The sequence below is a fragment of the Globicephala melas genome, chromosome 3, assembly GCF_963455315.2.
Source record: "Globicephala melas chromosome 3, mGloMel1.2, whole genome shotgun sequence".
Taxonomy (NCBI): Eukaryota; Metazoa; Chordata; class Mammalia; order Artiodactyla; family Delphinidae; genus Globicephala; species Globicephala melas.
Window position 1 is genome coordinate 61480769 of NC_083316.1, and position 13684 is coordinate 61494452.

Genomic DNA, 13684 nt, shown 5'->3' on the forward strand with positions numbered 1-13684 from the left:
AGTAAACATGCATTAGAGTATCTGAAAAATAAGAGCATGCATACCTTCAGTATCTTGATCATAGTTGGATCGGTTGACCTAACATAAAAACTCTTCAGATAAGGTTCAAACATACCCTAGATTACAAAAATAAATATATAAATACATTTAAGGTACAATGTATTCATTTCTCTCTTGAATTTTGTGTTCACAATGTACATACCTTTCTTTGAATTGACATAGTTGCTATATTCTGTAGGACAATATACTGCACCTCCCTAGAAATTAAAGGAGAATTTTCACTGGGTATATTCTCCAATGAAATATCTTTAAGTAAACAGTACATTAAAGAAAGAAAAATCAGCAATAAGACTCATACTGAGTGGAACTCTTAAATATAATATTGAAAAGTTATTAATAAATCTTAGATATTTATGCCTTCTTTTAAAAATACATTTTCCCTATAAACTATTAAATTAGATTTGATTCATCACGAGGAAGAGTTAAAACAAGTTTTATAATACTGTATTCCTAAGATATAGAGTCAATACAGTAGCTGCTCTGAACACGTGCAAAGAAAGTATTCTTAGGGCTAATGGAACAAACATGACCACAGTGTTAATACAAACTCTTGATTGGAAGGCTCACCATGTGACTCAATTCTGCCCAGAGTGAAAGATATTTTTTAAAAAACCATGTTATTTTACATCCAATTATCTAAGAAATGAACATGGAACTGAATCTGGTATAATGCTTCATGTGAAAGATGCATTCCAGATCCTTCTTTGAACCAGCAATGGAAAACAAAAATTATTGAGCTGTTAAAAGGGAAAGAACGACTACGTATAAAGACAAAGGAAATAGTATCTTACTAAAGAATGGCAAAAGCCAAACTAGGGCTAAAGTTGTGGCACTAAGTTTGAGTATGGATGAAAATAAATATTTATCTTTCTCCTCCCAACTCCAATAGCATAAGTGCTCAATGGAAAAATTTTTTTAAATTTAAAATAACTAATTACTGCAAAATATCCAGGGTAAGACAAATAGCTTGAACAATAGTATTCTTAAATATGGAAAACAAAACAAATGGCAAAATCTTTTTAAACACTGAAAGTATATGCCACAGGAACTCAAAGTTTTCTGAATTGTTGACCTGAACTGCAGAATTATAGAGAGGTAAAATTAAAGAGAAAAGTATTCTGCTATCTATCTATCTATCTACCTACCTACCTACTACCTACCTACCTGTCTCCAGGAAATGAAAAGAGTATGCATTTCTTTAAAATAAGTAGCTATTAAGAACATAGCTCTTTTCTTAAATAGAACAAACTATAGTAATTAAATATTGTAACTTTACAGGGAGCAGTAATTCTGTCATAAACTACATAATTCAGCATATGTATTGCTTTATATAAAGTCATGTATAATTACACTAAGTCAATCTGATAATACATTTAATATAGTTTTTCAGTGATTCCAGACTTAATAGAACTCCCAAACATTATTATTGTCACACCTAGAAATATCAAACACTAATACTAGGCTACTGGTAACAGTATATACTATATGCCCAAAAAATATTTTCAACTTCTTTGGGCTTGAGGTTAAAAAAACCTTCAATATTTAGCATTAACTTTGAGATCAGTAATCTAAAGGCTTTTATAATAATCCCCTTAAGTATGAAATCTCATTGATAAAATACAGTCAGAGCTGCATGTTAAATGCCTAAGAGACACATTTTATTTGTTCAAACATTACTTTTAAAGTAATACAAAAGAAAACACATAAAAAATCATGTCCTACCTATTGCTACGAAGTAAACGCACTAGTGATTTAGAAATAATGCCAGCTTCCGATTTTGGTGCTATGTGCCAATACAGCTGAGCAACTGCCATAACCACCTAAAAAGTAAAGCAGAGAACAATAAGAACTATAACAGTTTCATACTACAGTTTCAAAGTATATTCTTACATATTATTCCCTTTAACTCCTACAAAATTGCTGTGAAATAAGATGAATATGTTGTTACCCTATGCAGCAGGTTGAATAGTGTTCCCCTAAGAGTATCTACCCTCAGAATGTGACTTTATTTGGAAATAAAGTCTTTGCAGATATTATTGAGGCAATGACCAAGGTGAGATCATACTTGATTGGGGGGCCCTAAATCCAATGTGAGTGTCCTTATCAGAGACAGAAAAGGACACACAGAGAAGAGGCAGTATGAAGATGGAGGCAGAGACTGCACTGAGGCATGTAAGTCAAGTAATGCCAAAGATTGCTGGCAACCACCAGAAGCTAATTTCTCCCTAGAGCCTCCAGGAGGAACCAATCCTGTCGACAACTTGAGTTTTAGACTTCTGGCCTCCTGAAATGTGAGAGAATACATTTCTATTGTTTTAATCCACTCAGTTTTTGGTAATTTGTTACGGCAGCCCTAGGAAGCCAATAAATCCTCAGAAAAGAAAATGAATGTTAAACAAACTACCCAAAGTCTGACAGCCAATACGGCAAGGCTCAACACACACTCCAAATGCCATACTCTTCCTAGTGCTGCTGCTGCTCCGAGACGGAATGAAACCAGACACTTAAAGATAACAGCAGTAAGTAGGTTAAAATTTTTAAAACCAAAGAAGGTCAGTATATTTAAGTTTTAATTAAGGGGACTCTATTAAAACAATTCCTCTAAAACAGCAGCATTTGAAATGATCTTGCTTTTCAAAATGCAGAACCTTAAAAATAGTCTTCGGTTCAAAGCTATTATAGGGGTAATCAGAATTTCTCTGTCATAAAATATAAGAGTACTATGTTTCCCCTACATGTCTCTACACTTAGATCCAGAGATCGAAAGTCCAGACCTCCCACTTGCTGAAAGTATCCAGTTCAGCGTGTGGCAACTGCAGATAGAGAGCTACAGAAATTAATCATCTTACCACCTTTGGTTAGGAAGATATATTAATACTACTTTACTTCTGCTTGAACTATAAAGTTCTAATAAAATATGGCAGGAGTTTTACATATGCCTAAAGAGTATATAGCACCTGAGTGTGCTCGAAACAAAAAGAGTTTCTTCTAAAACTAAGAAACATTTTAAAAAAATAGAGTTACAGGATCCTCAAGTTACTGCTGTATGGTATTTTTGTGTACATGTTTTTAGATGACTGATTTATAGCTTTCAGACATTACTTGGGGATTTGAGGAGTTTAAGGATATCTTATTTCTTCACCTGTGATCTACAAATACACTTTAATTATACAACAAACTTCTGAATTTAAAATCTTATTAAGAAAAACTCAATTAATGATTGACTTAATCTACAAATAGGTGACAGTCATTTTTTTAAAATATTAAAGCATACAGGTGGCTAATAAGTATTAGCATGTGATAGAAGAGAAAGCTGAAGCTTAATAAACTGTACTTTCTATATGTGTCAATGTTTTTAAGATTCTAGATTCCACTTAGTATGTCATCTGTTCTGATACATTAATTAGGGCACTCCCAAACACAAAAGGGATAAAGGATCTTCTTTTCCCCAATATTTACAAATCTAACAGTTTTTAAATCTCTTCAATACCCCAAATTTGACATTTATAGTCTAATTTGTAAAAGCCATGAGGGAAGCTCCCATAACTCCAAACTCCAAAACAACTAAAAATATACCTCATAGGCCTTCAGCAGTTACATTATGTACGTTCATAAGAAAGTACATCCTATAAGAACTTTTCTATTTCTAACCATTGCTCCTCTATCACCTTACCTAGACTGTCCAAATAGCCTCCCAACAGTGCTTCCAGTATCTCTTATCGCCAATTCAATCTACACAGCACTGACAGACTAAGTTTCCTGAACAAATTCTCAAAGTCTCTCTTGCAAGTTGAGAATAAGGCTTTAAAAAAGAACCTCTATTCACAATTCTTCAAAAGTCAACCTTTATATATATTTAGCATCATCAAATAAGCAGGATACTAAAAGGTATTGCAACAAAAAATAAACTACCTCTATTTGGTACACAATCAAACAAGCGGGGAACCAAAACATACTGGTACAAAAAGTACAAACTACCTCTATTTGTTTCACTATTCAAGAACATTTTTCATCAGTGAGTATTTGAACTATAAAACCAATTTCCAAGACAAAGTTAAATTAACAGTGAGTCAATTATAAACTAGTTTTAGGTGGCAAGTTACAGTACTTAAGTACCACCAGGTCAAGCGAGAGTATACTAAAATATAAGCATATTTTACAACATTAATAAAATAACATATGTGTTATTATTGTACACAGTACTTAATCATGATTTAGAAACTAAGTACTAGGTATTAGATAAAAACTTCCTAAGATAGATATACAAAGCTCTAGGGACCAAATTCTCAAGCATCAGAAAACAAAGGAAACTCTCATTTTCAAAGTTTTTACTACTTGAACAGAACGATTCATTAAGAATTTTTTTTAATTGAAAGAAGTTTAAGAAAATGTTGAATTTGAATTCATCAAGCCTTACATAAAACTTCCAGTTAACAGGAAACACAGGATATAGAAAAGGAAGCAACCAGACAAATCCAGGGGAACATTCTGCAAGACTTGAGAGGTTTAAAAGATGTAACAACCAGAGCCAATGCAGCGCAACTGGTTTAGATGAACGAGTTATAAAAGAACTTAAGACAAATTGGTATTAAATGAGATGAAATTTTACTGAAATAGAAATAGAGAACTGACTAGAAAAAAAAACAGGTTAAAAAATACTATGTGTACTATGATTTTCATCTTGGTTTTAAAAATATATATATGTATGGACATACACACATGTGAAATAGGTACATTTATGCAGAAAAAAATCTGGAAAAAACTGCATTAAGATATTATAACAGTGATTCCTGAGTGATGGGAATGTAATGGTTTAATTTTATTAAATTTTGCTAGTCTGTATTTTCTAATTTTCTACTGTGCACATGTATTCTTCTAAAATAAAAGGGTTATTTAAAATAAAAAGACGTAAACAACAACAACAAACTTAGGACCCAAGTAAGGATGATTTTTAGTTATTCCTACCAGCTAAAATTTTTAATTGAGGCATTATGCTAGGTGCTTTTACTATATGTTAGTCTCTTCAAAACTCTTATCAGGTAAATACAAATATTATGGACTGATACCAGATTAAGTACTCACAACAACAATCCAGTAGTAGAGAAATATACACAGTCCTCCAATCAACTGGTAAACATCTTGAACTTATATCTTAGGAAACCAATCAACAAAACCACAAAAAGGAAATGAAGTCCAGTAGGCATACAGCTACCAAACCAAGTAATCCTATTAAAACCTGCTTTTTAGTATATAAACAAAAAAACCAACAAACGCTCCATTAGCACACTCAAAAATACTTATTTACTAAACTTACATATTTTTAACCACTGTTTTAAAAAATCTGTGAATTATTTCTTATAGTGGTTTTTACATACCGCTGCATTCCTGCTCTGAAGCAAAGGCTTTGTATTCCGAATTAAAAGTCTATGGTCTGGATCCATAGTATATGGCTTCTTCCCTTTGTCAGTCTTTTCCTTCTGTTCCTCATCAGAATCATAGAAATCCTTTTCATTGTCCTCTAGACCATCAGCCTACAGGAAAGAAATCCAATCCCAAGATTAGTTCAGACCTGGGACAGCCCAAATATTACACAAAGAAAACTTTTTTAAAAACACTTACAATAATGATATTTTACTATAGAATATTACTGTTGAGGCAATTTAAAATTATTATGTTACCTATATGGAAGAAAGGCCTTGCTTTTTCTCATATTTTATGACACAGTAACTGTCTTTTAGTGCAATAGATAATACTTTTATATTATATAGTAAACCTCTGAAAATATTAAATTACCATAGAAATACCCACAGCTGCCCAAAGGGAAAACCTAACCATTAAATTCTAACAAAGCCGAGGATATGAGACTACCCAAAACCTGAAAACTGTTTCCATAAATTATCAGTCACTCTGTAACTGAATCAAAGGGTCAGAAGAAAGAAGAAAATTGTTTGGACTGCAACACACATAAAAGAAATCATTAATAAAGTTTGACAGGTTAAAAATTGGTAATTAAGCAGATCCCTGTGTTGTCAAGACTCAGCTAGAGATTTATGTGTATCCCTGAGAGTTGACTCTATGTTTTTGTTTTGTACTTTTCATTTGAATTCTTTATTATCTCTGTCAATAAAATCAGGCTTATAGGTATTTAGTCCTAAAAATAAATAAACAAACAAACGAAAAAAGCACACAAAGACAATAATATTTAAGTAGATCCAATGCAACTACCATTTAGAGGTAATTTCTGTTACCAAGTACTTGAAACATACTTTCCACTTCTGGGAAGATGGAATAGATATACTTTTTCCTATTCCTCTTGCTAAGTATAACTAGAAACCCAAGACATTACGTATAAAACAAATATAAAAAAGAAAAGACAGAGATGAAGAAAGACTGGATAGGGATCTCAGGATCCAAAGAATGACACAACAGTGAGTTCCCTGGATTTTCATTTTTACCTCATATATCAAAGACTGGGTGGAAGAGAAGTGCGTAACACAGAAAACCAACAAGTATACATGAAACAAACCCTCCAAAAGCCTGTTCTCTGTAGCCAAAGGACCAAGAAAGGGAAATGGCAAGTCTAGCAAGACAGAAAACTTTTTAAGAAAATAACTGCTCTAGTGCAGCCAACGCTAGAGGAAAAAAACATGACCTTACCCCTAACCCCACCAGCAAAAGCTGACATGGAGAGCCTAGATTTCCACCCCTCCCCCCAGGATGTAATAAGAGCCCCGACTTTCCCACTGGGGTGGTATCAGAAAAGGCCAAGATGGAACTGAGACTTTAATCCCCACCAGTTAATGAGGCACCTCCACGGTGGGGAGACCAAGCAGGGAGCTTGGACATCCAAGCCTACCTATCAGTTGAGGTAACTTTATCCCTCCCCACTGGGCTAGTACAAGAGGATGCTTAGTGGACACTTCTCTCAGGACTTGAAACATCACCAGCCAGTGGTAACAAGGACACACCACTCTGTGGTGTCAGTGGAAGACACATGTGGAACAGTAATGAGGCACTTCTATACCTCCCAACCAGAAAGCTATCAGGGGAATAATAGTGGGGAGCCAGATCCCGCATTCACCCACAGTAATAATGAGCACAATCTACCTGAGATATTAATGGAGGCTGAGTGGGGAACCAGGATTTCTACCATGACCTGGCAGTAATGAGGTGGCATGCACCCCACCCTTCTCTGCTGGAATGGTGTCAAACAAACCAAGCTAAAACTGAAGGCTTGAATAAGATCCATAATCTCATAATATCCAAGGTTTGGGGAAAAAAAAAAAAATCACTCACCATTCCAAGAGCCAGGTAGATCCCAAACTGGATGAAAAGAGATAAACAGTAGATGCCAACACTAAGATGATAGGGATATTAGAGTTATCTATTAAAGATTTTAAAGCAACCATCATAAAAATGTTTCAATGAGCAACTAGGAACATCCTTGAAACAAATGAAAACCAGAATGTCTTAGAAAAGAATTATAAAATCTAAACAAAGAAATAGAAGCTATAAAGAAAGACCAACAAGAAAGGTTACAACTGAAAAATACAGGAACCAAAATTAAACAATAAATGGGATCAAAAGCAGTACTGAGAGGACCAGGAAACCATCAGTGAATTAGAACACAGAACAACAGAAATTACCCAATCTGAACAAAAGAGAAAAATGGAGAATGGAATGGAGACCCATCTGTCCCCTCTCCAAACCCCCAAAAAAGAAATCTTTTTCCATGGAGGAGCTGGTTAGTAGTGATCTTGAAGAGACAGCTGGCAGTGGAAGTCTTACCGAGAGGAATAAATCTTTCCCCAGAGAGGGAACCAGTTAGTGACCCTGAAGAGTCAGGAAACAAGACAGTCCCCAAGAAATAGAGGAAATTCTCTTCCAAGGAGGAGCCACTCAGCAGTGGACCTGAAGAGGCTGCTGCCAGCAGGAGCAGCAGCTCCAAGAAAAAGAAAAAGCTCCGAAAGCTGTCCCAGGAAAATTAGAATGGACATTTCCCTAGTAGGGCATAACTTGCAGAGATATTTCCCAATCCATCCCCTATAGTCCAATAAAAGTTAAAAAAAAAAAATACACGGAGGACAAAGATAAGGGGGAAAAAATAAAGAACTTCAGGGACCTGTGGAACTATAACAAAACAGCTAAAATATCCTATCATCTGAACTCTGGAAAGATTCAGATGGTGGGTGGGGCTTAAAGAGTACTCCAAGAAATAATGGCTGAAAAATTCCTAAATTTGGCAAAAGACCTAAAAGTACAGATGGAATAAAGTGAGTAAATCCTAAACAGGATAAACCCAAAGAAATACAAAACAAGACATATAAGTCAAACTTCTGAAAACTAAAGAGATGAAGAAAAAGATGTGGAAAGCAGCATTATAGAAAGGACACTTGAGAGGATGAGGTAATGGATCAGGGAGTGTCAGTGACAAGGATGAAAATGCAGGATAGATTTAAGAACTACTTAGAAGCTGAAGTCAACAGGATGCTGTGACTGAACGTGAAGAACAACATCGGGGCACTTAACAAGGATGCCCCCATTCCCAGCCTGGATGACAAAGCAGATGATGATACTACCAGTCAAGATAATCTTGTCTGGGAGTATCTCTCTTTTCCAAGGCTGCCTGCTAAACAAACATCCTTAAAAGATAGTCCAGAACAAAACCTATCTATGCCATTACACAGAAGAGCAGAAAAAATGAGAAAAACGCATGAAGGATTATCTCCCCAGTGTTTATTTTGTTCATGACTGATCTGCCCCTATTCTTCAAAGTGAACCTTCTTTTTATAATTAACAATTTCCCCCAGCAAAAAAATTTATAATTTGTGATCTCTAATCATTTTTCCTTCAACATGGCATAGCATTTTTTTAAAAAAACATTTATATAGCTAGGTACAGAGTTCTTAGGGTTGACAACAAAAGCACAGCCCATAAAAGAGAACACTGATAAATTGGATTTCATCAAAATTAAAAACTCCTGTTCCATTAAAAAAAAAAACCTCTTAAGAGGAAGAAAAAAACAAATTACACATTGGCAGAAAATATATGCAACTACATATGAAACAAGGGGCTAGTATCTAGAATATAAAGACCACTCCCAAAACTCAACATTTAAAAAAACAATTCAGTTTAAAAAAGGGCAAAAGGTATTCTTACGGACTGAACTGTGTATCCCCTAAAATTCACATGTTGAAGCCTCAATGCGACCATATGCTAAAGTTGGGACCTTCAAGGTTAAATCAGATTATATCAGTGGTTCCCTAATCCAATACAACTGGCATCCTTATAAGAAGAGAGAAAGGCATATGAGAACACAGCAAGAAGGCAGCCATCTGCAAGCCAAGGAGAGGAGCCTTGGGAGAAACCAAACCTGCTAACACCTTGACCTTGCACTTCTAGCCTCCTGGAGGAATTGTGACAAACTATGAGAAATAAATTTCTGTTTATTTAACCAGCCTGTGGTATTTTGTTATGGCAGCTCTAGCAAACTAATACAGACATCAATAAACGATTAAAGGAGATATACAAATGGCAAACAAAGCACATGAAAAGATAATCAGCTTCATTAACTAATAGGGAAATGCAAATTAAAACCACAGCACGGTGGTTTTGTTATGGCATACATATCAGAATGGCTCTCATCTAAAATTAAACTTAAAAATAGTGACACCACCAAATGATAGTAAGAAAGTCCAGGAAAAGGATCATTCATATGCTGGTGGTGAATGTAAAAGGTTACAGTCATTCCGGCAGGTTGTCAGTCTCTTACAGAACTAAACCTGTATTCACCATACAACCCAAAAATTGCACTCTTGGGCATTTATCATGGGGAAATGGAAATTCTCACAAAGATCTCTACACAAAATATTCATAGCAGTGTTATTCCTATTAGCCAAAATGGAAACAACACAGATGTCCTTCAATGGATGAATGGTTAAACAATTGGTTAAGCAAATGGTTAAACATCTATGCCATGGAATACCATTCAGAAATAAAAAGAAACAAACGACTGATACACACAATGCTGATTAATCTCCAGAGAAGTACACTGAGCTTGAGAGAGCAAAATTAATCCTAAAAGGTTACATATTGTATGATTCCATTTATATAGCATTCTTGAAATGACAAAATTATAGAGATGGAGAAGAAATGAGTGGTTACCAGGGGTTAAGGGGGAGCAGGGTTAAGCACAGGGAAGAAAACGGGTTTAACTATAAAATGGTAACATGAAGGATACTTGTGATAGAAATGTTCTGAATCATGATTGTATCAACGTCAATATCAAGGTTGGAATACCTTACTATAGTTTTGCAAGATGTCACCACTGGAGGAAAATGAATAAAGGTTACACCAGATCTCTCTATATTATTTCTTACAACTGCATATGAATCTACTGTTATTTTAAAAGAGAACATTAAATAAAATTAAGGAGAAAAAAAATCAGTAAATCACTTGAAAGAAATTTGCATATATTTATTGTTAGATAACAATAAAATAAATTATTTAAATTGTTATAGGTTAATATCACTTAATGAATTATGTTTTCCTTGTTAAGTGCTTACAGTTAGGATACAATCTTTGCTTAAATATCACTGAAAATACTCTTTATCAAAAAATATGACCTTTAGTTTTCTTAGAAGTAAGCATAATATTATCTGAGTGTTTTTTAAATCCACAATAAAAACAAAATCTTAAGAAATTCTCCAAACAAAAGAAACTCACTAAATTTATGTTTTGAAAACAAAAGGCACTTTAAAAGTAATACCCATATTTAAAAGTAAACTATAAATTATAACATTTATCATCTTCTCTGAATACACAATTCAAAACAAATTACTTGTCTCTTAGTGCTTAAAAAAAAAAAAAAAAAAAAGGACTATAACTGAGACATACTTTTCTATCAAGGCCAGACTTGAGGGTCTTTCTCCTTTATGGAGTTTCAGACTAAACTCATTCTATTAAATGCATTAATAAACCAATAAAATGATACACAAATAATCTCATTCTTTAAGCATAAGCACTCACCTACAATCTTTACTGAATGTTAATCAATGTTCAAAATATACCTAAAACTGGTATATGATGAAACGGCTGTATTAACACAGCACTTTCCAGTTCTCCTTCTCTAACACTTTATTAAAGTTCAATTACATTATTTTAATAAATATTTGTATTGTTTATTTTACTGTACAAGTATTTAGGATTATGGTAGTAATTAGAGTAAAAAGATTATAAAGGAGTATTTTTTTCATTAGTATCTTTCCCACATCCAAAGATTTTACAAAGCTATTAAGTAAAACTTCTACAGATTAATGCTTCATGATATGTTTTATTAAAGATCTGTAAATTAATTCTTAACATTTAACATTAAATAAATTAGTATAATTTACTAAAATGAAAGGGATTCTTTGAAACAGTACAAAGTTTTAACAACAGGATTATTGGATAACAAACACGAAGAACATGTTGCTTAATACCTAAAATAATTATTGATATCAATTATTATTTCAAAGTATATTCCCCTCAAAAGAAACTTTCTCTTATACTTTTTATGAAATTTCAATTTGGTTCTATTGCTATGAGAACATCATGGCATGGCTTTTTAGATCTGGCTGCTAATTACTAACTGTATATATACACCAACAGCATAATTCCTTTAGTTTGAATTAAAAGGAAAAAAATTTAAGGACTGATGTTTTCATGAGGTTAATGAAACAAAAGAGATGAGGCTTCCACACAGGATGGGAGCCAATCTCCAATAACTTTATATCTGAATCTGTGTCACTGCTAGCTCTTTTCTCAGGTTTTCAACCGACAGGAACAGACATTGGCCAAAACAGAATGGAAGCTGGATGCAAACAGCCAGAATGGGTAATACTAGGTCATGCCAGTTCAGTATCAGGGTTGCCTCTATGACCATGTTAAATTACTTGACCTCCCCTTGTCTTAATTTACTCATTTGTAAAATGGAATAAAAGCAGTATCTATATCATGAAAGTGTTCATAAAGATTGATTAGTTTAGTGAAGGTTATATAAGCCCTTAGTGCCTAGTGCATATTAAACACTCAAATAGTAGCTATTACCATTGCTTTTATTATTAAATTTTTTCTAGAAACTATTACCTCACCGTAAATCAAATATCCCTAGATGCCAAATATGAAGAAAAATGTCCCCCTAAAATTATCCCTCAGAAAAGAAACTACCTCATATTTGAGAATTTACAAAAATATCATGAGGCTTTTGTACAACTTCTTCATTTTGAACCAAAATGTACTGTCTGGGGAACTCATTACACTGAAACAACTTTAATCAATGCCAGTTATAGATGCTTAAAAGAAGTCACAAACTCCAATGACACAATGTCATTAAAAGTAAGACTTGAGGGGGCTTCCCTGGTGGCGCAGTGGTTAAGAATCCGCCTGCCAATGCAGGAGACACAGGTTCGAGCCCTGGTACAGGAAGATCCCACATGCCGCGGAGCAACTGAGCCTGTGCACCACAACTACTGAGCCTGCGCTCTAGAGCCCGCCAGCCACAACTACTGAAGGCTGCACACCTAGAGCCCATGCCCCGCAACAAGAGAAGCCACCGCAGTGAGAAGCACGTGCACCGCAATGAAGAGTAGCCCCCGCTCGGCGCAACTACAAAATGCCTGCGCACAGCAACGAAGGCCCAATGCAGCCAAAAATAAATACATACATACATACATAAATTTAAAAAAAAAAAAGTAAGACTTGAAAGATTACTTTTTAAAAACACGTAATACAGGATTACAGAGTTCTGCTTCTAGAAATAAGCAAATTGGAATAACCCTTATAGCGAGCTAGGGAAGAAAAATGAAACACACCTGTTTGAAGGCACTGAAAAGTTAAAAGAACAGTGATGAATTATGCAGGCAAGATCCAGAAGAAGTAGTAAACCAAGAAATCTGACCGACCTTAGGCATTGTTTTTTCCTCCAAATCACTGTTATTACGTAGCAAAAAGCCGAGAGGCCTAAAGAGCTTTTAGCAGATTCACAAAAATTACAGAAGCAAAAGTTGGAGGTCAGGATCCACCAAAACCAAGACTCCTAACTCTCCCTAGTCTTTGGTTTAAAATCCTGAGAGTCTATATCCTAGAGAGTAAAGATGATAAAATTAAAGCCCACCTTTCAATCATGTCAAATCTATAACTGAGGTGATTAAAGGAACTCAGATTGCTGATACCCTTACCTAGTAATATCCCACAAGCAAACCAAACCCAACTAGTTTGAACTAGCTTCAAACTAGTTCAACAATTTTTCAGACAGTAAGTAAGGAAAGAGGAAGGAAAATAGGGAAGAAAAGGCAGAGTCATTAAGGGTCAGGATATTGTTTCCATCTGGGAGGGAAAGAAGGATATTAAGTGGAAGATGTCAAAGGAAGGTCTTCTGAAGTACAATTACTGTTTCTTAATCTGAGTACTTGTTACATTGGGGTCTTCAGTTTACAAAAATTCATGAGACCATTTGCTTCTGACACATATACATTATTTCTACTTCAATAAAAATCTTAAAATTATGCATGTAAGAAAAAAAGACAGGAAATTCCCTGGTGGCGCAGTGGTTAAGGATCTGCCTGCCAATGCAGGGGACACGGGT

General features: G+C 34.6%; 1 protein-coding gene across 4 annotated transcripts in view; it reads right to left on the minus strand.

Moving 5' to 3' along the window:
• Positions 1–13684, minus strand: part of AP3B1 (adaptor related protein complex 3 subunit beta 1) — a 275059-nt gene that overhangs the window by 151144 nt on the left and 110231 nt on the right. For all 4 annotated transcript variants that reach the window (XR_009563389.1, XR_009563390.2, XM_030846347.2 and 1 more), the window contains exons 8-11: positions 5436–5591; positions 1783–1880; positions 203–257; positions 45–116 (exon numbers count right to left, since the gene is read on the minus strand). Coding sequence is in view for 2 of the 4 variants with exons in the window: in XM_030846347.2 (XP_030702207.1) it covers positions 45–116; positions 203–257; positions 1783–1880; positions 5436–5591 (381 nt within the window). In the remaining 2 variants the exon portion in view is untranslated. The remainder of the gene's footprint in view (positions 1–44; positions 117–202; positions 258–1782; positions 1881–5435; positions 5592–13684) is intronic.